The following is a 21985-nucleotide window of genomic DNA, read 5'->3' on the forward strand; positions in this document are numbered from 1 at the left end:
GGTGGAGGACTGGCTGAGTGAGTGAATTAACAAGAATCTTTTCTTCTCCCTTCCTAGTTGTTTTAGAGCAAGAGGCAGGCGCCAAGGGGTGTCCTTATTCAGGGCGGAGGGCCGCCCCTCAAAGCGCCCGGACCCGCCTCCTCTCAGCTGCCCACGAGGATGCTGGTGGCCAGGGAGGGACACGTCAGCCCAGCCTTCGGGGCAGGTGTCTCCCCCGCCCCCGGGGCGTCTGCTCAGGTGTCTGGATGCAGTGGCCCAGCCGCCCTGCAAGGAGCCGTGGGGTCTCCTGCTCCGTGTCCCCCGCCTGGCAGACTCGGCTCAGAGCCCAGGGCCGACAGGTCTGAAATCGCCTCCGGCCACTCCTGACCCAGGGTGAGCCCGCTGCATTGCTCGTGTGTGTCTTTGTGTCTAGGAGCCCAGGCCGCTGTCCACGGGAAGATGCCAGTTTTTCGCCAGCGAGGTGGGTTACGTGCACGACGCCTACCAGACGGAGGTAAGCAGGGCGCGGGGGGAGGAGAGGAGGGGGTGAGCTTTCATGCGCTAATCCTGCCCCACAGGCGCTTTCTGTGCCCCAGGGCGGCGTCTGGCGGCTCGGCGGCTTCTAGCGCGGCCTGCTGACTGCCAGCTCTCCGCTAGCGCCCACGCTGTTCCAGCCAGTGCTGACGTTCCACGGTCACCCCGTGGGACCACAGCCGCTGACGGTCCCACGCAGGACGCACAGCACCCAGCAGCCCTGTCCGGTGGGGGCGGCAGTTACTGACTGAACAGCTGCAGAACACAGCTGGGGGCTGAGCAGCTGTCCCAGGGCCGCTTCCCGCGTGCGTGAGGCCAGGAGCAAGGGGCAGGATGGATGGCACGCGCCGTCCCTGTCAGGCCGCCCCCGGCGGGCGAGGGGCCCCAGCGCTGCATGAACGTGTCAGCTGCACTGAGCACGGCCCCCAAAACTGTGCAGACGTGGAGGAGGCGCTGGGCGCCCTGAGCGAGCACGCGGCTCGTGTGCTCCTCCAGCTCCGGGCCTGGCTCCCCGCTGCCCTTCCAGGGGTGGCACCTTTCTCCAAAGGCTGACCCAGCACGCCTGGCCTGATGGGGGAGCTCAGGGGACCCGTCCTGTCCGAGGGCGTCGCGGGGCTCTCCCCGTGCACCCCACCCATCCACGCACCCTGCAGCCGCCGCCCTTCCTGCTCCCGTCTGTTCCTGGGGCCAGGGCGGGGCGGGACCTCTTCCTGAATCCCATCAGTCAGGCTTCTGGGGACCGGCCCTGGCTTGCCCCTTGTTCCCGAGCCCTCTGTCCCTCTGTCTCGTGGAACCAGCCCGGGGGCATGAGCAAATCCTGGCGCCGGGTCCCACCCCGGTTGTTGATTCAGTGGACACAGGATTTGCAAAGCTCCCTGAGGACTCGGGGACCCACGCTGCCCCCACAGCCCTAAACCAGGGCCAGCAGCTTGCCCCATAAAGGGTCGGTGGTATTTCAGCATTTATAGGCCAGGTGCTCTCCGTCCCAGCTACTCAACCCTGTCTCTCTGGTGTGACAGTGGCCACGGGCAAGGTGCAGTCAGAGGAGCGTGGCCGCATGAGGCTTCGCAGGGGCTGGGCTGGAGGCCCCTTGCTGGCTGGTCAGTTCTAAGCCGCTGCCCCATGCACACTTCCTGGGAGGGGACGCTTAGGCTCAGGCCTCTTGACCGCCAACTCCTCCGCCCGTGGCGCTGGCCTTCCCACCAGCCACGTGCTGCCCTCACTCCTCCCTCCCCTTCCCTGCCCTTCTCCCCGTCAGCCTCCAGCCCTGCCCTTCCCGGGGCTGCTGCTGATCTGTGGGTCTGGACGTTTCCCTTTACATTTCCAGTGAGCCTCCCTCCAGCCCTTGCTTGCACACACCAGAGTGTCCGTGGCCTGTAGCCACAGGACCCTCAGAGGAAGGCCACATGTCCCGTGGTTCTGGAGGTGCGGTCAGAGGGGCCGGGGCCCCAGGAGTGGGGTGGGGCCGCACTCCTTCACCTGTCCTGGGTCAGCCGAGCCCTTGCTGAGAGCCTGTGCTGCCAGCCCGCGCCCGCCCTTTCTCCTCCCGACGTCACCGTCTTCCCTCTGAAGGGGGGTGGTCATCACCCGCTTCCTTCCCACGCGTGGGCAGCATGACTCTAGCCACGTCGAAAGCACTGGGGGAAGGAGAAAGGCACATGGTTTTGCTCTAATCTTACTCTTTTAACATCAAAAGTCTCCCAACCATTTACAGCATCATTGCAGCAGGTGCCAAAGGGGAGGCCTCCTCGTGGCTTACGCAGGGCTGGCGTGGCACAGTCGGGCCCTGTACGTGGTCAGCTGTCCCCTCCTGTCCCCTTCTGCCCCCTCCTGGAGCCGTCCCCAACTGCAGGCAGCGTGCCTGGAGGCCCTCCCTCTCCTCATCCACCAGACATCGGCTGCCTGGACTCCCTGGTGGCCAGGCCTGGTCCCCCGACCCTCCATCAGGAGACAGGCCTGCACCCCCCCAAGGTCGTGGAGGGCGGGAAACCTGCCTCAGGAAGAGGAGCTCCTGACCTTCCCGGGCGCAGTGACCGGGTGGGTCCTGGCCCCCAGGGAGGCAGCCCTGCTCATCCCGGGTTGAAGAAGGGCGGGCACCTGACACAGTCTCTCTGCTGGCAGGTCACCTGTCACTCCTTGAACGGCAAGTGCCTGCTGAAGGTGAAGAGCAACACCTGTTACTGCTGTGACCTCTACAACTGTCAGAGGTGAGGGCAGCCTGGCTGGGCGGCAAGCTGTCCCTCTCCCCGCCCCCTGCCCCAGGCCCCTGTGAGGAAGGGGTGCTGACTCCATCTCACAGAAGAGAAACTGAAGATGCCTGAGGGGAGGCAGTGGGGGACAGGGGAGGGCCGTGGCCTCCTGCCCCATGGTGGCAGCTCTGCCTGCGTCTGGACGCCCAGGTTCCTCAGTGCTTCCTCCCTGCTTGGCCAGGGCGGACTGCAGAGGGACCCCTCCCCAGCCAGGCCCAGCTCTGGCCGCAGGCCCAGGTGCGATCACAGCGCTCGGGCCTGGTTCAGGATGCTCCTCTTCCCTTCCTCCACGGGCAGCGGAGGGCACTCTTCTCTGATATTGACCAGGAGAGCCTGCCCAGGCTGCCGGAAACCTCACAGTGTTGGGGGGCCTCCCCAGGACGGCCCCCGGGTTCTCAGGGCTGGGGCTCGCCCACACGGAGCCGCTGGCGTCCGTCCTCAATGGGTCAGGCTTCCTGCTGAGGTCCTGGGCACGGGTTTTGTGTTAATAGCTCGAACATCTACATTAAAACCAGCAGAGACTTTAATGTCTGCCACCCGGGGACCGCTCGCCTGAATTGTTGAAAACTCCGTACTTTTAGCTGCAACCTCCTTCCCCGTGAAGAGGGCTCTTTCCCATTTCCAAGCCAGAGTGGCTAAAGCAGCACCTGTGTGGGTCACGGTCCCCACGCAGTCCTAAGGGCCCGGCTGCAGGCCCTGGGCCACAAGCCCCGTGGTCCAGAGCTGTGCAGAGACCGCCACAGGCCGGCGTTGGGAGCGCCAGGACCGACCCCGGTGGGCTCACCCTCCTGTGCGCCCTGCCGAGGTGGCGGGTGCCGAGCTTGGTGTCAGGCCTGCTCGCTCCAGGGCTGGCACGCCAGCGCCCTTCTGCCTGGGCTTGTGTTTGGGGGGCGGGCTTGGTGGTCCTTCCTGCTCAGAGGCCTGGGCTCTTCCCGGGGGGATTTCCAGATGCCCCGGGGGACAGTCTTCCGCCAGGAACTCGGGGTGCAGCTGGGCTGGTTCGCGAGGGGCTGTATCCCCGAGCCGGTCCCCCGCAGCACCAACAGAGCCCGTGGGGCCTTTAGGGGCAAAGACTATGCTTGTCCGGATGCAGCTCGCTGGCTGGGCCCCGGTGTGCTGTGCCCCGCGTGGCTCGCCCGCCGCCTCCCTGCAGGCGTGGGTGACACTGTTCTCCTTGCGTCCAGTGCTGAACCTTCCCCCACCTACTATGAGTTCGTGGGTGTGAGTGGCTGTCAGGACGTGCTTCACCTGTACCGGCTGCTCTGGGCCTCGGCGGTGCTGAACGTCCTGGGCGTGCTCCTGGGCATCGTCACGGCAGCTGTCCTGGGGGCCTTCAGGGACATGGTGAGTAGGGCTCTCTGGTGCTGGCCATGCCAACAGGTCGGGGCTTCGGGGCCCGCCTCCTCTGAGGTGGGCAAGGCGGGCCTCCTATCGTCACTGACAAAGGGGAAACGCAGGCTCATGACAACCGCCAGCCGCCTGTTAGGACACCTGTGAGCCCTCCCTGGTGCCTTCCCGGAGCGGCTCCTCTAAGGCGCAAGCTGCACAAAACCCTTTAAGAAGCGGGAGGGGCAAGCGGGCCTGACGCCCGGGTCTGTTCATCCCACCCTCACCCCCAGCCAGACGAATAGGAACCGAAGAGATCCTGGCCTCGCCCGGAGCCTTGGTGGGTCCCTGGGACAAACAGAAAGAAAAATAAGCCCTGCTTTTAGGTGTTTAGCTTTCGCTCCGCGGGCGTGGCCTCTGGCTTGCAGGTGTCAGAGGAGGGTGGTGTGCGGACAGGGCTCTGCAGGCTCGAAGCCCAGGGCGCCCGCCTTCCGGAAGGCCGCTGAACGCATCTGACGCGTGCCCGTCTCTCCATTCTGTCGGCAGGTCCCTCTGTCCCAGCTGGCCTATGGCCCGTCTGCTGCACCTCAGATCCTCTGCAACCCTGCCCAGCAGGTCCTGGCCTACGCGGGCTTCTGCCCTGCGTCCGCACCCCTCCCCACCTGCTCACCCTACCCTCTGCCTCTGCAGGTAGGCTGTGTCCCCTGCAGGAAGCCCATGCACGCATCATGGGCAGTGGTCGTCCAGGACAGCCCTGGTCAGATGGGACACGGATGGGGGCTCAGATTGAGGGAAGACGGGGGCCCGCGGCCTCCCCCGTCCCCAGCTCAGTAACAGGGTGGCAGAGCCAGCGAGCGGGCTGGGCACGATGTGAGTGGGGCATGGTGGACAACACCCCCCCCCTTTCCTGGCATTTCAGGCCTCCTTTGCTCCTTGTGGCCCTGGTGACCCAGATTTTGGTGTCATCGGAACTTGAGCCTTTTCTGAGCCAGGCCTGGGTCCTGCAGAAGTCCCCACCGTGTCCTGGCCAACTGTAGGGTGCTCGCTGCTGCGTCCACATGAGGGCCCTGCGAGCACCGCCCCCCCTCCTCGAGGGCGAGGCCTGGCTCCAGAGCATCTTCTCTGCNCCCCAGAGGTGGCCACCTCCTAGGGCAGACCCAGCAGGAAGCCGGCCTTGGGACTTCATGGAGGGGTGAGCCCTCGTCCCCAGATGGGCACTCGCCTAGGGCTCCGGTCGCAGCTTTGTTGGGGAGCCCTCACGCCTGCCAGCTGGCCGCCCTGGGGCAGAGAGGCCTCCCCAGTCTGCCAGCACGAGCGGCAGGGCGTGGGGGGGCTCTCAGGAGCCCAGGACATGGGGCGCAGCACGCGAGGGAGGGCCAGCTGGGGGCGAGCGGAGGCATGCGGCCTCCTGGTGTGCCAGGGCGGGCCCCTGTTCCACATGCCTTGAACGTGAGGCCGGTGGCTGTGCCCCCCGGGAGTGGGTGTGACCTTCGAACCCTGGAGGGGACCTGACACAGCAGTCCAGCCCCCTCTGACCTCTGCAGGGGTGCCAAGCGGCGCCTGCTCCCTCCCAGGAAGCATCGGGCAGGTCCCGAGCGGCACCAGGCCCTGGTCCTGTGGGGACTGTAGGGTGCTCGCTGCTGCGTCCACATGAGGGCCCTGCGAGCACCGCCCCCCCTCCTCGAGGGCGAGGCCTGGCTCCAGAGCATCTTCTCTGCCTCTGCGAATGGGGAGGAATGATCCCGAGGCTCAAGAACTGAGATGTTTGCCCATGACCCCTGCAGTGCTCATCCCCGGGAAGGTCCCTCCCCATGTCACCGGGCGGCCTTCCCAGATCCCAGGCGGCCACGCCTGGCAGCCTGTCTTCCCAGGAGCATCCCCTCCGCTCCCCACCACAGTGAGGACCACTTTGCCTTGGCCGTGGCCTGTGGCCTGAAGGCTCTGCTCTGTCTCCCTGTCCCCTTAGTTTGCCAAACCCAGGTCATGAGACCCACAGCTGTAGGAAGGCTGGACCCACGGCTGCTGGGCCACCCACTCGAGTGAGGGCGGATTGGCCTGGGTGTGGCTCCAGGGAGGGGAGGCGTGGCCCCAAGCCCCGGCGGGTGCTGTGTGGTGGGAGGCCATCCGTCAGGGCCCTTGTCCTTGTTCAGGTCTCCCGCAAGCTTGGCTGTGAGGGGGGACCCGGGTGCGCCCCAAGTGTCAGCCCTGACTTGCCCTGGGGGCCTGACGGTCCTGAGAGGCGGGCGGCTGCCGGGGGCTCTTTCTTTTNTTGACCGAGGGCTCCGGGCAGGTGTCCTGCGCTTGCAGGCCTTGATGCGTCTCCTCTCAGACGTGCTCCTCGCGGGACCCGGAGCGCGGCAGTGGCCTTCCACACGCCAGCTTTATTCCCGTGCCACACTCAGGGCCTCAGATGCGCCCTTTTTGCCCCCCAGGGAAGGCCTGGGCTCTTGTCCCCATGCCTCTGCAGCCTCCGTTAGCGTGCGTGGGAGCATAATTACATATGTACCGACACAGATCTGGGGAGGGGACCGAGCGGGGGGCCCCCGGTGTCCCCCGGGGAGAGCAGCAGAACTGAAGCGGTCTCGTGACCAACAGGGAGGGAAACGGGCCGCTCCAAGCGCCGTCATTAGCAGCGAAGCACACCCCACACAGCCGCAGGGAGCGCACGGCGGTCAGGGGCAGCGGTCGTCGGGGCTGTTTGCAGCCGCTCATCAAAAGGAAGACCTTAAAGGGAACCCACCTCCCCTGCTCTCCCGGGGCCACCGGCCAGGATGCAGGATGGCGCATCCGTGAGCCAGGAAGGCAGCAGAGGCGGGGATGCCTCCTGTCATCTGCGTCCCTGAGGGGCTGCCTGTGTGGACAGAGCTGTCCCTGTGAGGCCCTGGCTGCCGGTGGTTTTCCTCAGGATTCACAGCAACTTCTTTTGTGGTCCGTGGTGGTTTAGTCTGTGGTCTGTTGTGTTCATTCCACGGTCTGGGGTGGTTTATGCCATGGTCTATGGTGGTTTAGTCTGTGGCCTGTGGTGGTTTAGTTTGTGGTTTATGGTGATTTACTCTGTGGTCTCTGAGCTGCTCATTTCTAGTGGAGAACAAGTGGATAGAGACATGGGAGAGGCTGGGAGAGGCTGGGAGTCCCAGCAGACTACAGGGAATGTTCTCTAGAAGGTTTCTTTGTCTCCGTGTCTGAAGGGATAAAGAGGTAGGCAGGTCCCTGACCACTGGATTCTGAAGCCCATGCTGTTGACTCTGAGCAGGTGGTATTCCTGGGTTCAGCCATGGCCTGTGAGGGCACCATTCTTCCAGAATCCTGACATCCCAGGGCTCCTGGGCCTCCTCAGAGGGAAAGGGTCCAGGAGGAGCCACAGAGGACAGATGGGCGGGCCTCTCAGGAGCCCCCGGCACAGGTGGGTGGGGAGCAGAGGGGCCGCAGCACGGCCAGGAGACCAGAGCCCTCACACACTCTGGGTGTTTCACAGAGGGGGCTGTTCACTTTGTTTAAATATTGGTTTAGGTAGGCTCTTTTCTTTTCTTTTCTTTCTTTTCTTTTCTTTTCTTTCTTTTCTTTTCTTTTCTTTTCTTTTCTTTTCTTTCTTTTCTTTTCTTTTCTTTTCTTTCTTTTCTTTTCTTTTCTTTTCTTTTGTTTTCTTTTCTTTTCTTTCTTTTCTTTTCTTTTCTTTTCTTTCCTTTCCTTTCTTTCTTTTCTTTTCTTTTCTTTCTTTTCTTTTCTTTTCTTTTCTTTTCTTTTCTTTTCTTTCTTTTCTTTTCTTTTCTTTTCTTTTCTTTTCTTTTCTTTTCTTTTCTTTTCTTTTCTTTTCTTTTCTCTTTTAGCTTATTTATTTATTTTGAGAGGAAGGGGGCAGAGAGAAAGGGAGAGTGAGCAAATCCCAATCAGGCTCCACACTGCCAGCATGAAGCTCAATATGCGGCTCGAACTCACAAACTGTGAGATCATGACCTGAGCCAAAATCAAAAGCCAGACACTTACCTGACTGAGCCCCTCAGGTGCCCCTTAAGTAGGCATTTCTAACCATTAGAACTCAAGGGGGAAAATTCAGGAGCTCTGTTGGCAGGTGGAGAAAAACTGGAAATTTTATTAATTTAAAATATGTGCCATTTCCAACATTTTCGTTCTCACAATCACTTTTACTTGAGTCTGTGTGTTAGTCAGGCTTCCTCAGGGAGACAGAACCGATAGGATTGTGTGCACATACAGCTGATGCAGATATGGACACACACAGAGACAGAGCCCAGAACGTCCAGGCCAGACACGGGCTGCAGGCCAGGAAAGAATGGATCTTGCAGGTCTGGCCAGTCTGGAGGCAGAGTCCCTCTTCCTAGGGAACTCAGTCCTTCCCTCTTAAGGCCTTTACCCGATTGGGCTGATGTAAATGTCAATCACATCTAGAAAACACCTTCATAGTAACATCCAGACTGGTGGTGGAGCATCTGGGCCCCAAGGCCTGACCGAGTGGACACGTAAAATTAACCACTGAGCTATGATGAAAATGTTGATGTCTTTTCTCCTTCAAATACGAAGTGAGCCCCTCCCCCTCCCCCAGACGTTCTTCTGGGCAGCGTCGTCCTTGGACATGTTCACACTTGGGGATGAGACTTACGCACGGCAGGTGTGTGTCCCGGCAGCTAGGCGTTCGGGGGATGGGCAGCTCTGCGGGCGGCTGCAGGTGCGGAGTGCGAGCACAGGAGGCCCCTGCGGCCTGACCGGGGGGCCTGCATCAGGCAGCTGGCCCTGGGTGTGGAAGGAGCCCGGGCCCCAGGAGGGCTTTGTGTGGACTGATGTGGGGCTGGCCTCTCCGCAGACTGAGCACGCCTTTCTGTTCCATTACAGCGCTGCGGCCGCTTCCCAGCCTCGACTCCCAGGGACCCTCCTCTGTCTGAGGATTTGCAGCCTCCCAACGCCCCCCATCTCTGTGCTCCAGCCCACTTCCTCCCCGGGGAGAAGCCTCCCCCCTACTCTCCCTGACACACAGGGGGTAGACCAAAAAATAGTTTTCTGGTTTGTTAAAAAAGCAGCCTCTACAAACCCTGCTTGTGCGGCCGACCTTCTAGAGATGTCAGGGGGATGTTCCACAAGTCCACACTCTCTTTCCCTTCCTGGGCACATCCATGGGCAGAGAGGTCAGCACCAGTGGTGGGGATGGAACCCCAGGCGACTGAGATGCCAGGCGGCACCTCTGCTCGGCCGTCCAGCCCAGAGCGTAAGCCAGACACCAAATCGATCGAGTGTCCCCACCTGGCGCCTCCTCGCTCTGCCATCGCCTACTAGAAAGCCGCTTCTCACTGTCCTCCTAATGAGTTAGCTATTAATTTGCAAAGGGAGGACAGCCCAGCGTGCCCTGTGTGAGGCTCATATTCAAGGAGATGTGTTGCCTGTTCACATCTGTATGTGTGTGTCCCCAGGAAGTACGGGGTCTCCACGCTCAGAGCTCTGTTTTCTCGGCTCTTACCTTCTGGGGATGAAAAGATGCTTTGGCTCAAATATCAAATGCTGCTCGTAAGGTGTGTGCATTCACTGAGGTCTGTGCGTGCTTCGTTTCCAAATCCGCCGTCCCTCCTGCAGAAAGGCTTGCGACCCAGGCTGCGTGTTTCCTATTCAAGGAGCGTCTGGCTCCCAGCTGCCCCATGTGGGGGCCCCCATGCCTGCAGAGCAGATACCTCTAACCACAACCTCTCTGTTCCAAGTGACCCCTGGGGTGCGCCGCTTCTGAGGCCCTTCCGCAGAGCCTGGAGTGAGCTCTGACTCTTACAGACCAACAGCTATTGGCCAAGGCACCTGGTGAGGGCACACACCTGGGAATGACCAAATCCTGGTTGAGCGACAGGCCGGAGTCCTGAGTCACAGTCCTGGGTCACTGGGGAAAAGAGAAGAAGTGGAGGAGGAGGAGGTGTGGGAGGGGAGGGGGAGGCGAAGGGGGATGGGGAGGGAGGAGAGGAAAAAGTAAGAGACGCGGTAAGAAGCCGCGGTCTCGGGCTCCCCCTGCTGGCTGTGAACGCAATTCGCACAGACCATATTTCCACTCGGGCCTGAGACGGCGCGTACCGTTCACAGAGGACGTGGAAAGCTTTCTCTACAGAAGGTGAACACACGCGTTCACTGAGCAGGCCTACCGTGTGCAGTACGGGTGACACGGAGGGTCAGGGCGAGGGGCCGGCTGACTGGCCTCCGTTAGAACGGCTGTCCGCTGCGGGGCCGCCTTTGGTTACTGTGAAGTGGGACCGGCACGGCCCTGAGCTGCGCAGATGCCCTCCGGGCAGAGGGAGGCGGTGCCCACCCTCGGGGTTTGCACATGGGAACAACGGCGTGCTCTGTCCTTCAGAGCACATCCCGCCCACTAGTGGAGGGCGGGAAACAGGGACACAGGCCAGGCCAGCGCAGCGCTCCGGGATCTGCGGAGCGGACACAGAGCTGGGGCCCGGGCACCAAGGCCTGAACCCCAGGCTTCTGTCTGCAGCTGCTACGTCCGGGGGCCCCTCATCTGCCTGGAGTTTAAGGGCCAGCACGGTCTGGCTGAGTCGGGAGGCCTTGGCAGTCTGAGGGCTTGGATCCACTTCCCGAGTTCTCTGCCGTGTGGGGCCTGGAAGGGGAAGAGAGGCTGGGCCCCTCTCCCACTCCCCCCTCCCCCAGCACCCGCTGGCCCTGTGGGCTCAAGTCACCTCCCTGGGCCTGGGGCTCCCGCTTCATCAGGACCTGCCCTGCACGGAGGCCGCAGAGTCGCTGGGCGGCGCATGTGGCCTCAGGCCTGTGTCCACTGGAGCTGGGCCACCAGCTCCAGAAGGCGTCCAGGCACCATGAGCCATAGGGACAGCGTGTGACCTCCGTGCTCAACCCGGTCAGAGCCACGCGCCCACGCCACTGTTTCACCATACTGTTGACACTAATGTCACCCAAAGCCACTTCTATCTGCCCTGTAAGCCCTGAACTGATAAAATGTATCATCTCCCGGGCCAGAGGTCCAGCTCTTGCCCACAGGAATGTCTTTATCCCGGGCCCTGGCCACAAAGAATGTGAACAATTCAACTCTCAGCCTGGTGGTGCCTTCAGGCGGCCCCTGAGTCCCCAGGCCATCGCCTCACCCCTGCACACTGTATGTGTCCTCACCTGACTACCCATCCCTAGGACAGCTCCTCGCCCCTGCACACTGCATATGCCCTCACTTGACCCCGTCCCCAGGAAAGCACCTTACCCCTGCACACAGCACGTGTCCCCACCTGATCTCCATCCTCAGGATACTTCTTCACCCCCGCACATGCCTGCCGATGTCAGCCCTGCAACATGTTCTGGGTACCATTCCCTGAGAGAACCCATCTCTGTCAGTCTTTCCCTTTATGTGGACAGACCGTGGCCAGTCTCTCCCTGAGTATGGTTGCTTCGTGGGACCTAGCCTGGCAGCTCTGAGGGACACCACACTGGTGCTGGGGCCCCTCCCTCAGCCCCTCCCTCTACTGAGCTACCACACTTCCTCGAACACTGACTGCGCTTGGCACTCAGCAAACCCAGGCTGGAGGCTGCTAATGGGTATAGGGCTCCCCGTTGGTGCGATGGAAACATTCTGGAACCAGATGGTGATGGTTGCAGTCTTATTAATGTATAAAACCTAGCGACTCTTATGTTGTTAAAGGGTGAATATTATGGTATGTGACTTGTATTTCAGCGGAAAGGGGGCAGAATACCGTGGTACCGACCCATGTGAAGCTCAGGGAGCAGAGCCGGGAGAAGAGCATGTGCCTAGTTAACGAGAACCAAACCAGCATCATCACCCTGAAGAATGACCCTTGGCTGAGTAGAGGTGCCCTCTGCGCTCAGGGGAAATGCTCGGCCAAGCTGTTATCTGACCTACACAAAGAAGAAGAGGTCTAGGAGCAGAGGCCCCGTTCAGCTAGTGGCTTCCCAGGTGCCAACCATTACACGTGCAGATGGCTCCTTTTCCCGTGTCCCACCTGAAGCCATTTAATTATGGAATTTCACATACATGCAGAAGGAATGCTTAAAACAGACATATAATGTGGTGCTGCCGACACAGAAGAGACGATGAGGCAGGCCAGGAGCTCAGGCACTTAAGAGCCCAGCCCCCCGCTCCTCTGCCCCAGCTCAGGATTTTGTGTGGATACGTTTCCAACTCCTTTGGGCCAATACCAAGGAGCGTGATTGCTGGACCGGTGCTGAGAGCGTGTCTGGCTTTGTGGGAAGCCCCCAGACAGCCTGGCGAGGCGGCCGCATGGTTCCGCACTCCAGGCGGCACAGAGCCTGTGCGTGCTCTGGGGTCCTCGCGGGTGCACGCCGGGGTCTCAGGGCCGTGTCTGTGGGCAGTCCCTGCTACCGGCTGGTGAGGAGCACTTTTCATGAGCTCAGCTGCCGGCTGCGTACCTTCCTGGGTGTCTGTTAAGGTCTTTGACCCATTTTTTAATGAGTCGTTTTCTTATTGTTGAGTTTTGAGGGTTCTTTGTATATTCTGGATCCCCGTCCCTTACCAGATGTGTCTTTTGCAAACACCTTCTCCCTGTCTATGCTTGTCTCCTTCTCCTGACACTGTCTTCTCCAGAAGTCTTCACTCTGTCGGAGCCCAGCTTGTCCACTGTCTTTTACAGATGGTGCCTTTGGTGCTGTGTCTACAAAGTCCCCGCCACACCCAGGCCATCCAGGCTCCGTCCTGTGCCCCCATCCCTGGGTGGCATACTTTTGCCTTGTACATTTAGGTATGTGATGCACTCTGAGTTATTTGTGAAGGCATAAGGTCTGTGTCTGGATTCGTTTCTCGGTACATGGACGTCCAGATGCTCCAGCACCATTTGTGGAGGGGACCGTCTATGCTCGGTGTGTGGTCCTGTGTCAAAGACCAGTGACTGTGCGGATGTGGGTCTGTCTCTGGGCTCTCTGTTTGCTCTGCTGATCTGTCTGTTCTGAGACAGTCTGTATTAATTGCTGCAGCTTTGCACAGGTCTTGAAGTCCGATAGCCTTAGCCTTCTAACTTGGTCCTTGAAGTTCTTGATTTTAAGGTAGCTCAAGTTTTACATCTTTTCCTGTATCATTAGAGCATTTTGTGTTTTATTTAAGAAATACTTCTCTACCTTAGGTCATGATAATACTCTTCTGTCACAAGGCTCAGACCAGTCTGTGTGTAAAGGGCCACAGAGTAGATGTTGCTGGTTCAGGGGGCCAGGAAGCATGTGGGAGCCACTCAGCGCTGCCATCAAGAACAAGAGGTGTAGAGGGTCGTACGTTAACAGTGGCTGGGTGCCAGTGAGCTTTATTAACAGAGAGAGTGGTGGACCACGCTGGGCCCACAGGCTGTAGTTTCACATCACTTTCTTTCTAAGTACTTTATAAATTACTTTTAGATTCAGATATATTCTCTACATTGTGTTATGTGAGATGGAGGTCAAATTTCCTTTATCTTTAACACAGTGGTTGACTGGGATGACCGCACCTGGTGCCACGCGGCAGTGTCTAGAGAAGGTTTTGATTGTCAAGTGCTTGGCCGGAGCGGGGGTGCAGCCAGCTCCCTGATGGCAGGGATGCTACTAAATGACCCAGAATAGCCCAACCCGTAAATAAGCACTCCCAATCAACAGTGTCCTAAGCACACACACCCAAAACAAAAACCAAACAAAATATTGTGGCTCTTCTCTTAAAAAGCAAAAAAGCAACTTAGACCATAAATGTGTAAGCAGCAAACTCCATTCCTCACTCCATGTCCATAGTACAAGGTCAAATGTGTCTACTATCCTCCCCTACAAGGCAGTCAGGCTCATCCAGCAACTCTATCACAGTGCACAGTCAGGACCCCCAGCCCCACCTCCATGGCGCACAGTCAGGACCCCCGTCTCACCTCCACGGTGCAGTCAGGATGCCCCCCTCTCATCTCCATGGTGCGCAGTCAGGACCCCCGTCTCACCTCCACGGTGCAGTCAGGATCCCCCATCTCACCTCCACCGCGCACAGTCAGGACCCCAGTCTCACCTCCACGGTGCAGTCAGGATCCCCCATCTCACTTCCACGGCGCACAGTCAGGACCCCCGTCTCACCTCCACGGTGCAGTCAGGATCCCCCATCTCACCTCCACGGCGCACAGTCAGGATCCCCCATCTCACCTCCACGGCGCACAGTCAGGACCCCCGTCTCACCTCCACGGTGCAGTCAGGATCCCCCATCTCACCTCCACGGCACACAGTCAGGACCCCCAGCCCCGCCTCCACGGCGCACAGTCAGAAGGATGCAGTTCCCTATGTCGCAGACTCCTCAGGAGGCCGCCCACCTGGACTGGGTGCGGGGGAGGATGCCAGTCTGCTGGCACAGCTGGGGAATGTACCCTGCACCCAGTGCCATGCTTGGGGCTGTGAGCTTGTTCCCGGCAGTGGGGTTCCCAGCAGTGGAGTCTCAGGAAACCACACCAGGAAACACGTTTGTGCCTCAGCCTCCCTGGATGGAAGATGACCCCATGGAGGTCAGAATCCCCCTGAGCCGTGGCCTCTGTTGTGTGTGTGCTCTCGGCTCTGGCCCCCCTGGCTTTCCCGAGAGATTGGGGTTGGCTAGCGGAGCATTCCATAAGAACATTCCAGAGCTGCCTCCACAATGAGGGAAGCCAGACAGCACCCCGGGGAGCGGTGCGGTGACAAGCTGAGTAATGGATCCAGCCTCCAGCTGCCCTGGCTCCTGGGCTCTCATGAGACCAGCTAGTGGGCAGCACGGGGCCCTCCTGGGGGTGACAGGCAGAACTCATTTTCCACGCTTAGACCTGTGCTCAGCAGCGCTGGGGTCGTCTGGCCTGGGGCAGGCCTTCCCGCCTGTGGAGCAGGCAGCGTCCGAGCCTTGGTCACCCCAGTCGATACCAAACCCCCAGGAACTGAACTTTCACCCCCTAGATGGTCGGCGGCTGCAAGTCATGGGCTGAGCTGGTCAGCCGGCCCCCTGTCTGTTCCAGAGCCAGGGGTGGGGTCCCTGTATGGTGCAGGCTGGCACACCTGTTCACCCTGGCCACAGACCACAGGGCAGCCGTGGACATGTGGCCTCCAAGGTCACAGTTTCCCCGCATTCCTTGTTTCTCGTGCACCCATGTGGAAAGCTCCCTGAAGAACCTCTTCATTTTCTCAAGTCCTGAGTCAACAGAACTTCCGCCAGATGCTTCCAAACACTTAGAAAAACAACAGAAAGCACATGGCCGGGTGGGTGGTGGTGGTCGCACCGGGGAGGTCCCACGGACACAGTGAATGTGCCAGGACCCACGGTCGCCCTCAGTGGCCAGAGCTGCCAGAGCCTGTGCGCCTCGCTGTGTCCTTGCCCTGGACCTGTGGCCCCCTGCAGTCGCCTCTGAGGTGAGCTTGGCCCGGAGAGGGGTCCCTTCAGGCAGAATCTGTGACAGGCAGCCCTCACGGAGTGCCAGAGACCCCCTTGAAGGGCAGGCCAGCCGGGGGTGTGCAGGGATGCTCAGCTCCCCCGCCAGGGCGCCCTGGGGGGTCACCCCGCTTGCCACCAGCAGGGCTCCTGGCGCAGCCCTCCAGGCCATACCACTTTCTCGAAAGCTAGAAGGGAGCCTCCCTGTGGCTCACTTCGCCCCTCGTGTGCGGGTTACTGAGCTGTGGCTCCTCCGGCTACTGTCGCTCCTGTGCCTGCTCCTCCCTGGGTCACGTGGTGACCTACAGACTCACGTTCTGCAGCCAGGAGGACCCAAGGCATCAAAACTCAGACTGTTCAGTGCTCGGCTGGTGGAGCCTTCAGAGATCACTCCGTCCCAAGAGAGGTCAGGCCTGGGGGCCCTTGGCCGCCGTCCTCAGAACCTCTGAAAGGAAACCCAGTACCTGCAGCCTCGGAACGTTCTCTGGTGTTTGCTGGTATCTGAAGAAAAGTCTTAAGGAGCCATTGAGCACGATCCCCAGCAGATACTGAAAATGTCCCCGGCACGGCCTGCGTGGCCCCCGGCTGCGGGCAGCCTCCCTCCCATGACCATCACGTCGGGTGGACAGATGTGCCGTAGCCCCAACTTCGGCGTGCTCTCTGCACCCCCACCCTGGGCCTCGGTGACCTCGGTGCCTGCTGGTAGCTCTGGGGCCTCAAGTGTGTCTCCCACACCGGTCTTCCTGGGCTCAGTGAGCTGGGGGCGTTACCCCCTCCCATCTCATGCAGCGGCAGGTGGACCACCACGAGGCAGAGGCCTCTGGGAAGAGAGAAAATGAGGGTTCCCTTCATATTCAGAGGTCAGAGGCGAACAGTCCGTCTGGGGAAAAAGCAGGTGCCAGCCTGCCTGGATTCTGGATGGGTGGCCAGGGCCCCCGCTGCTGCCTGGGTCGCATCCACAGCCAGGAGAGCAGGGTGGCAGCTCCCAGAGCCAGGAGCGGGGTGAAGGGTGGCAGGGAGGGTGCATGGGGGTGAGGCTGTGCCGCTGACACCGGCTGCCGGGCATGAATGAGTGAAGACCAGAGCTCGCAGCACAGTTAGAAACGGTTCTGTGGATAGTTTATTTGTCCATATCTTTAGGCCAGAAAGAAGCATTCGGTAATAAAAATAACAGAATTATTTCCCTGGGTCTGCTCCGGTGGGCGCCAGCCTCCCACCCTGCTGCGAGGCTTTGGGGCTGGGGCTGCGGCTTCGGGTGGCTAACATCAGTCCCCTCAACTATTTACACGTATGTTACAAGGCAAAGAGTCTCAGAGGAAACGGCCTGCAGGGGTGCGGGGCCCAGAGGTGCTCACGCAGGCGGGTGGGCGGGGCCCCCGCGGCCTTCTTTCTTCCTGCTGCTCTAGGGGCCGGCCTGTTCGACTGGGGGGCAGGAGTGTGACGTGATGTCACTGTGCTTGTAGGCGGCCTCGTCCAGGTCCAGCGCCTGCTGGTTGACCTCCAGTGTCATGCAGCCGCGGTAGAAGGCCGTGACTGGCGCTGAGGTCACAGGCACGTCTGGGCCAGTGGGGAAAGAACAAGCAGCGTCTTAGCGGGAGGGCCACCCCGTCCATCTGGAGACTGGGCCGCCCACCCTGCACGTCCCCACCACGCTGCTCCCTGGCGCCCTGGGCCCCTCTCCGTCCTGCCCTTTTGTCCTCAAGGGCACGGATTCCTTTCTGTCCAGAACAGCACCAGCTGGGCCACGTGCCCACAGGCACCACTGAGTGCCCGGCCAGGTCCCCAGGACGTGCGCGCGATCAGCCCTATCTGTCAAATCAATGTTATCTCCTTCTTGGCCCAAATGAGTCACTCCCGCTGTGGGGCCCCCAGCCCAACCTCTTCAAAGGCTTGTTTGTTAAAACTAAATGGAGTGTGTGTCCGCTGGCCAAGGCAGGAATCCTGCGTTCTGCAGCAAGTGGGGGCCTGCACTGGGCCGTGGGGCGCGTGGAGGGCTCGCGTCAGCCTTTCCACCGCTTTTCTGCCACTTCACCCTGATCACTTGGCTCATGGCCATGGCCACCACACTCCACCTGGTCAGGACTGGGACCCCAGTCTGCAGGTGCCTCTCCCTGAGCCCACCTTCCCAAGCACCCCCCACCAGAGCGCCCCTCCCAGAGCGTCCTCTCTGAGTGCTCCTCCCAGAGAGTCCCTCCCTGAGCCCCCTCCCTGAGCTCACCCACCCCAAGCCCCCCCCCNTTCCCCAAGCACCCCCCAGAGCCCCCCCCCCCAAGCGCCCCTCCCTGAATGCGCAGCCCCACGGGCCCTACCTGGAAGTCCGCCTACGAAGGTGAGCACAGAGGACTGCAGGTGCCTCCCGAGCACGGCCAAGCTCTCCTGCAGCCCTGCGGCAGTCACTTCGCTCTGTCCCCTGGTGCCGTCCACCTCCAGGGTGGCCTCACCCTTCCGCACGGAGACGGCCACTCGGTGCTCCTGGCCGTCACAGACCTTGATCTCCATCAGGGCCAGGGTGACTCCCTCCACAGCCAGGACGACCAGCTGCGGGGAGACGCACACCTGAGCAGGTGGGCCTTGCGTCCCTTCTCCCGGCGCCTGAGCCCTGGGGGGTGGGGGTGGGGTCTCTGCAGCCTGCATTCTGCAGCGCACTGGTGCAGGACTCAGTTTTCCACACGTGTAAAGTTGGGAAGGGGGGCCACGACAGCCCTCCGACTGAGGCAGAGACCACACGAGAACAGCACCATCCCTGGCCAGGGGTCAGGGCTCCACACCCCTCAGTCATCCAAGCAGAAGTGCCATCAGTGTGGCCATGATCCGAAGTGGGGGTGACCACTTGCTCGACGTGACACTGCCCGCAGGCCACAGCACAGCAGTGGGAGGGATGGGGTGGGAAGTGCAAACATCCCAGGAGGCAGCTGGCCCAGGCATGTGGGGTGCTGTCACCAAGCAGCACAGCCTCCAATGACCGGGGACAGAGACACAGTGTGACAGCCGGGGACAGAAACACAGTGTGACAGTGGGGACAGAAGCACAGTGTGACAGCCGGGGACAGAGACACAGTGTGACAGCCGGGGACAGACGCACAGTGTGACAGCCAGGGACAGAGACACAGTGTGACAGCCGGGGACAGAAGCACAATGTGACAGCCGGGGACAGAAGCACAGCGTGAGAGCCGGGGACAGAGACACAGCGTGACAGCCGGGGACAGAGACACAGCGTGACAGCCGGGGACAGAAGCACAGCGTGACAGCCGGGGACAGACGCACAGCGTGACAGCCGGGGACAGACGCACGGCGTGACAGTCGGGGACAGAAGCACGGCGTGACAGCCGGGGACAGAAGCACGGTGTGAGAGTCAGGGACAGAGACACAGTGTGACAGCCGAGAACAGAAGCACAGTGTGACGGCCGGGGACAGACATACAGTGTGACAGCCGGGGACAGAAACACAGTGTGACAGCCGGGGACAGACGCACAGTGTGACAGCCGGGGACAGAGGCACGGTGTGACAGCCGGGGACAGAGGCACGGTGTGACAGCCGGGGACAGAGGCACGGTGTGACAGCCGGGGACAGAGGCACGGTGTGACAGCCGGGGACAGAGGCACGGTGTGACAGCCGGGGACAGAGGCACGGTGTGACAGCCGGGGACAGAGGCACGGTGTGACAGCCGGGGACAGAGGCACGGTGTGACAGCCGGGGACAGAGGCACGGTGTGACAGCCGGGGACAGAGGCACGGTGTGACAGCCGGGGACAGAGGCACGGTGTGACAGCCGGGGACAGAGGCACGGTGTGACAGCCGGGGACAGAGGCACGGTGTGACAGCCGGGGACAGACGCACAGTGTGACAGCCGGGGACAGAGACACAGTGTGACAACCGGGGACAGAAGCACAGTGTGAGAGCCGGGGACAGAGACACGGTGTGAGAGCCGGGGACAGAAGCACGGTGTGACAGCCGGGGACAGAAGCACGGTGTGAGAGCCGGGGACAGAGACACGGTGTGACAGCCGGGGACAGAGACACAGTGTGACAGCCGGGGACAGAAGCACAGTGTGACAGCCGGGGACAGAGACACAGTGTGACAGCCGGGGACAGAGACACAGTGTGACAGCCGGGGACAGAAGCACAGTGTGAGAGCCGGGGACAGAGACACAGTGTGACAGCCGGGGACAGAGACACAGTGTGACAGCCGGGGACAGACGCACAGTGTGACAGCCGGGGACAGAGACACAGTGTGACAGTCGGGGACAGAGACACAGTGTGACAGCCGGGGACAGAAGCACGGTGTGACAGCCGGGGACAGACGCACGGTGTGACAGCCGGGGACAGAGACAGTGTGACAGTCGGGGACAGAAGCACAGTGTGACAGCCGGGGACAGAGACACAGTGTGACAGCCGGGGACAGACGCACGGTGTGACAGCCGGGGACAGAGACACGGTGTGACAGCCGGGGACAGACACACGGTGTGACAGCCGGGGACAGACGCACGGTGTGACAGCCGGGGACAGAGACACAGTGTGACAGCCGGGGACAGAGACACAGTGTGACAGCCGGGGACAGACGCACAGTGTGACAGCCGGGGACAGAGACACAGTGTGACAGCCGGGGACAGAAGCACAGTGTGACAGCCGGGGACAGAGACACGGTGTGACAGCCGGGGACAGAAGCACGGTGTGACAGCCGGGGACAGACGTGTTCCAGCAGCAGGAAGCAGAAACACACTGACAGCATGGAACAGAAACACACGCTCTGGAAACGTGGAACAGAAACACGCTCCCACCGCAGGGAGCGAAACACACTGTGATGGCACAGCCTGGCCTGGTGTCTCGCACCCTCTGCACCCGGATGGTGAGCGCTACCGTGTGGGAGCGCCAGACTGTCTGCAGGCAGGCCGGGGAAGGAGGTCCACACAGCGTGTGGACCGGGGCTCAGCAGTGGTGGGTCTGGATGTGGCCCTGCCACTGCCCAGTCCTGGGAGCCCGGGGCTGGACCGCCGCTGGGGGGCAGGCGGGCTGGGTGCGCACGCACCCTCCTGGTTGGCCGGGCACCCCCTCCCCCGCCTTTGGGTAGAGACAAGAGAATAAAAGCTCCTCCTGCAGCCCCTTTGCTGTTCCCTGGGGCACGGCGGGGCCCGCGTGGCGAGTCTGAGGGGCCAGGTGTGGCGGGGCGGCTGCCCGGGGCTCGGCCTGCACGCGTGAGTGTTCAAGAGAAACCAGAAGCCTGAACTGGTTAGTGAGGCAGTCACTAGCATGAGTGACTGATGCGCATCGTTCTAAACCGCCAAGTCAGCCGAGTGTCTGGCAGGAAGCCGCACGGCTGCACAACGGCTCCTGGCCGAGGCCCACACAGCTCTGACCACAGGTTGTGTCGGGTGACCTCAGGTCAACAGTATCCCCGGCCATGTGGCCGTTGGACTCGTGAGGGCCACGTGACTGGGCATGGCTTCCCAAGACAGGGGTGGGGGCTCCCGCCCAGGAGGGTGGCCTGGAGTGGCAGCGGGGGGTACCTGCTTCTTGAGCTTCTTGGTGGAGTGGTAGTCGACCAGGGCCACAGAGAGGGCGACCACGTGGTCGCCGGCCACCAGCGCAAGCAGCACCCCGGTGTCGGCGGCGGGGCGGATCTGAGCCACGACCTCTATCTCCCAGGTTGCTTCGGTGCCGACGGCCGCGGATGTCCGAGCTGCGGTGAGGGCGGCACATCAGCAGGCCGTCCAGGCAGGGCGGGCCGTGGTGAGTGGGGGTGGTGGCGGAGAGCTGTCCCCACGGGGGGCTCCTGACCCGGGCCCCGGGCCCCCAAGGACAGCCGCGTCCTCGCTGGCCGTGATGGCTCCTGCCCCACCTGGCAGCCCTGCTTCCCCTCCCGGGACAGGCTGGAGCGCCCGGCCTCAATCCCCCTCACCTCACCTGTGTCCCTCGGGCGGTTTGACAAGGTTGCAAGTGCCTGGAAGACCTTAATACGGAAGCTGCACCGAGTGCCATTCCCACAGACCACACGGCTTCGCGTGCGAGGCGAAGCCTTTCTGCCATTGCACTGCCTCAGGGGAGCGGCTCCTCACTTCGATGCCTTTTGTATACATGGCATATGTGATGCCATACGTGTGATACGTGTGTGCAGAGACAACTCACGGCACCTGCGTGAAAGACGTGTCGAACGTCCCCACGTGGCCTGCACGGACAGTTGCAGAGCCCACATTTCAGTAGAAAGGGCTGGACGGTGGTTGTGCGAGAGCAAGTGTGATGCCACATCTCCCTACACTTGAAGCGGCCTCTGCTCCGTGGCCGTGAGCGCCTTTGTCTCAGAAGATTTCGAGGTCCTGATGAAGGAGCCCATGCAGGCAGCCGACACCACGGCGGGGTCCATAGCCGTCGGAGCTCGGGCGTCCTCGCCACAGGCCGGCTGGCGCCATGGTGGCCCATGGCCTGGGCTCCTGGCTGCTTCCACTGGACTGTGAGCACCGCAAATCATCTGTCGGTCCCCGACCCTAAGTGGGGTTCATTATAGTCAGTTCCTGATAATCGCTCACTGAATCGAATGGGTGCAGAACTGGAAAAAGCA

At 61.4% G+C, this 21985-nt stretch overlaps 2 protein-coding genes across 3 annotated transcripts in view; one reads left to right on the plus strand and one right to left on the minus strand.

Moving 5' to 3' along the window:
* The window catches only part of TMEM255B (transmembrane protein 255B), a 35657-nt gene extending 26547 nt beyond the window's left edge, over window positions 1–9110 (plus strand). For both annotated transcript variants that reach the window (XM_077753998.1, XM_077753999.1), the window contains 5 exons: window positions 413–493; window positions 2635–2720; window positions 3947–4106; window positions 4635–4778; window positions 8934–9110. In XM_077753998.1, coding sequence (XP_077610124.1) covers window positions 413–493; window positions 2635–2720; window positions 3947–4106; window positions 4635–4778; window positions 8934–9068 — 606 coding nt within the window. In that variant the 3' untranslated portion in view covers window positions 9069–9110. The remainder of the gene's footprint in view (window positions 1–412; window positions 494–2634; window positions 2721–3946; window positions 4107–4634; window positions 4779–8933) is intronic.
* Window positions 9111–16532: 7422 nt separating this feature from the next.
* The window catches only part of GAS6 (growth arrest specific 6), a 33704-nt gene continuing 28251 nt past the window's right edge, over window positions 16533–21985 (minus strand). The window contains exons 12-14 of the mRNA XM_077753944.1: window positions 20937–21109; window positions 17745–17973; window positions 16533–16992 (exon numbers count right to left, since the gene is read on the minus strand). Of these exons, the coding sequence (XP_077610070.1) occupies window positions 16838–16992; window positions 17745–17973; window positions 20937–21109 (557 nt within the window). The 3' untranslated portion in view covers window positions 16533–16837. The remainder of the gene's footprint in view (window positions 16993–17744; window positions 17974–20936; window positions 21110–21985) is intronic.

Source organism: Crocuta crocuta, unplaced genomic scaffold, assembly GCF_008692635.1.
Source record: "Crocuta crocuta isolate KB4526 unplaced genomic scaffold, BGI_CrCroc_1.0 scaffold31, whole genome shotgun sequence".
Classification (NCBI taxonomy): Eukaryota; Metazoa; Chordata; class Mammalia; order Carnivora; family Hyaenidae; genus Crocuta; species Crocuta crocuta.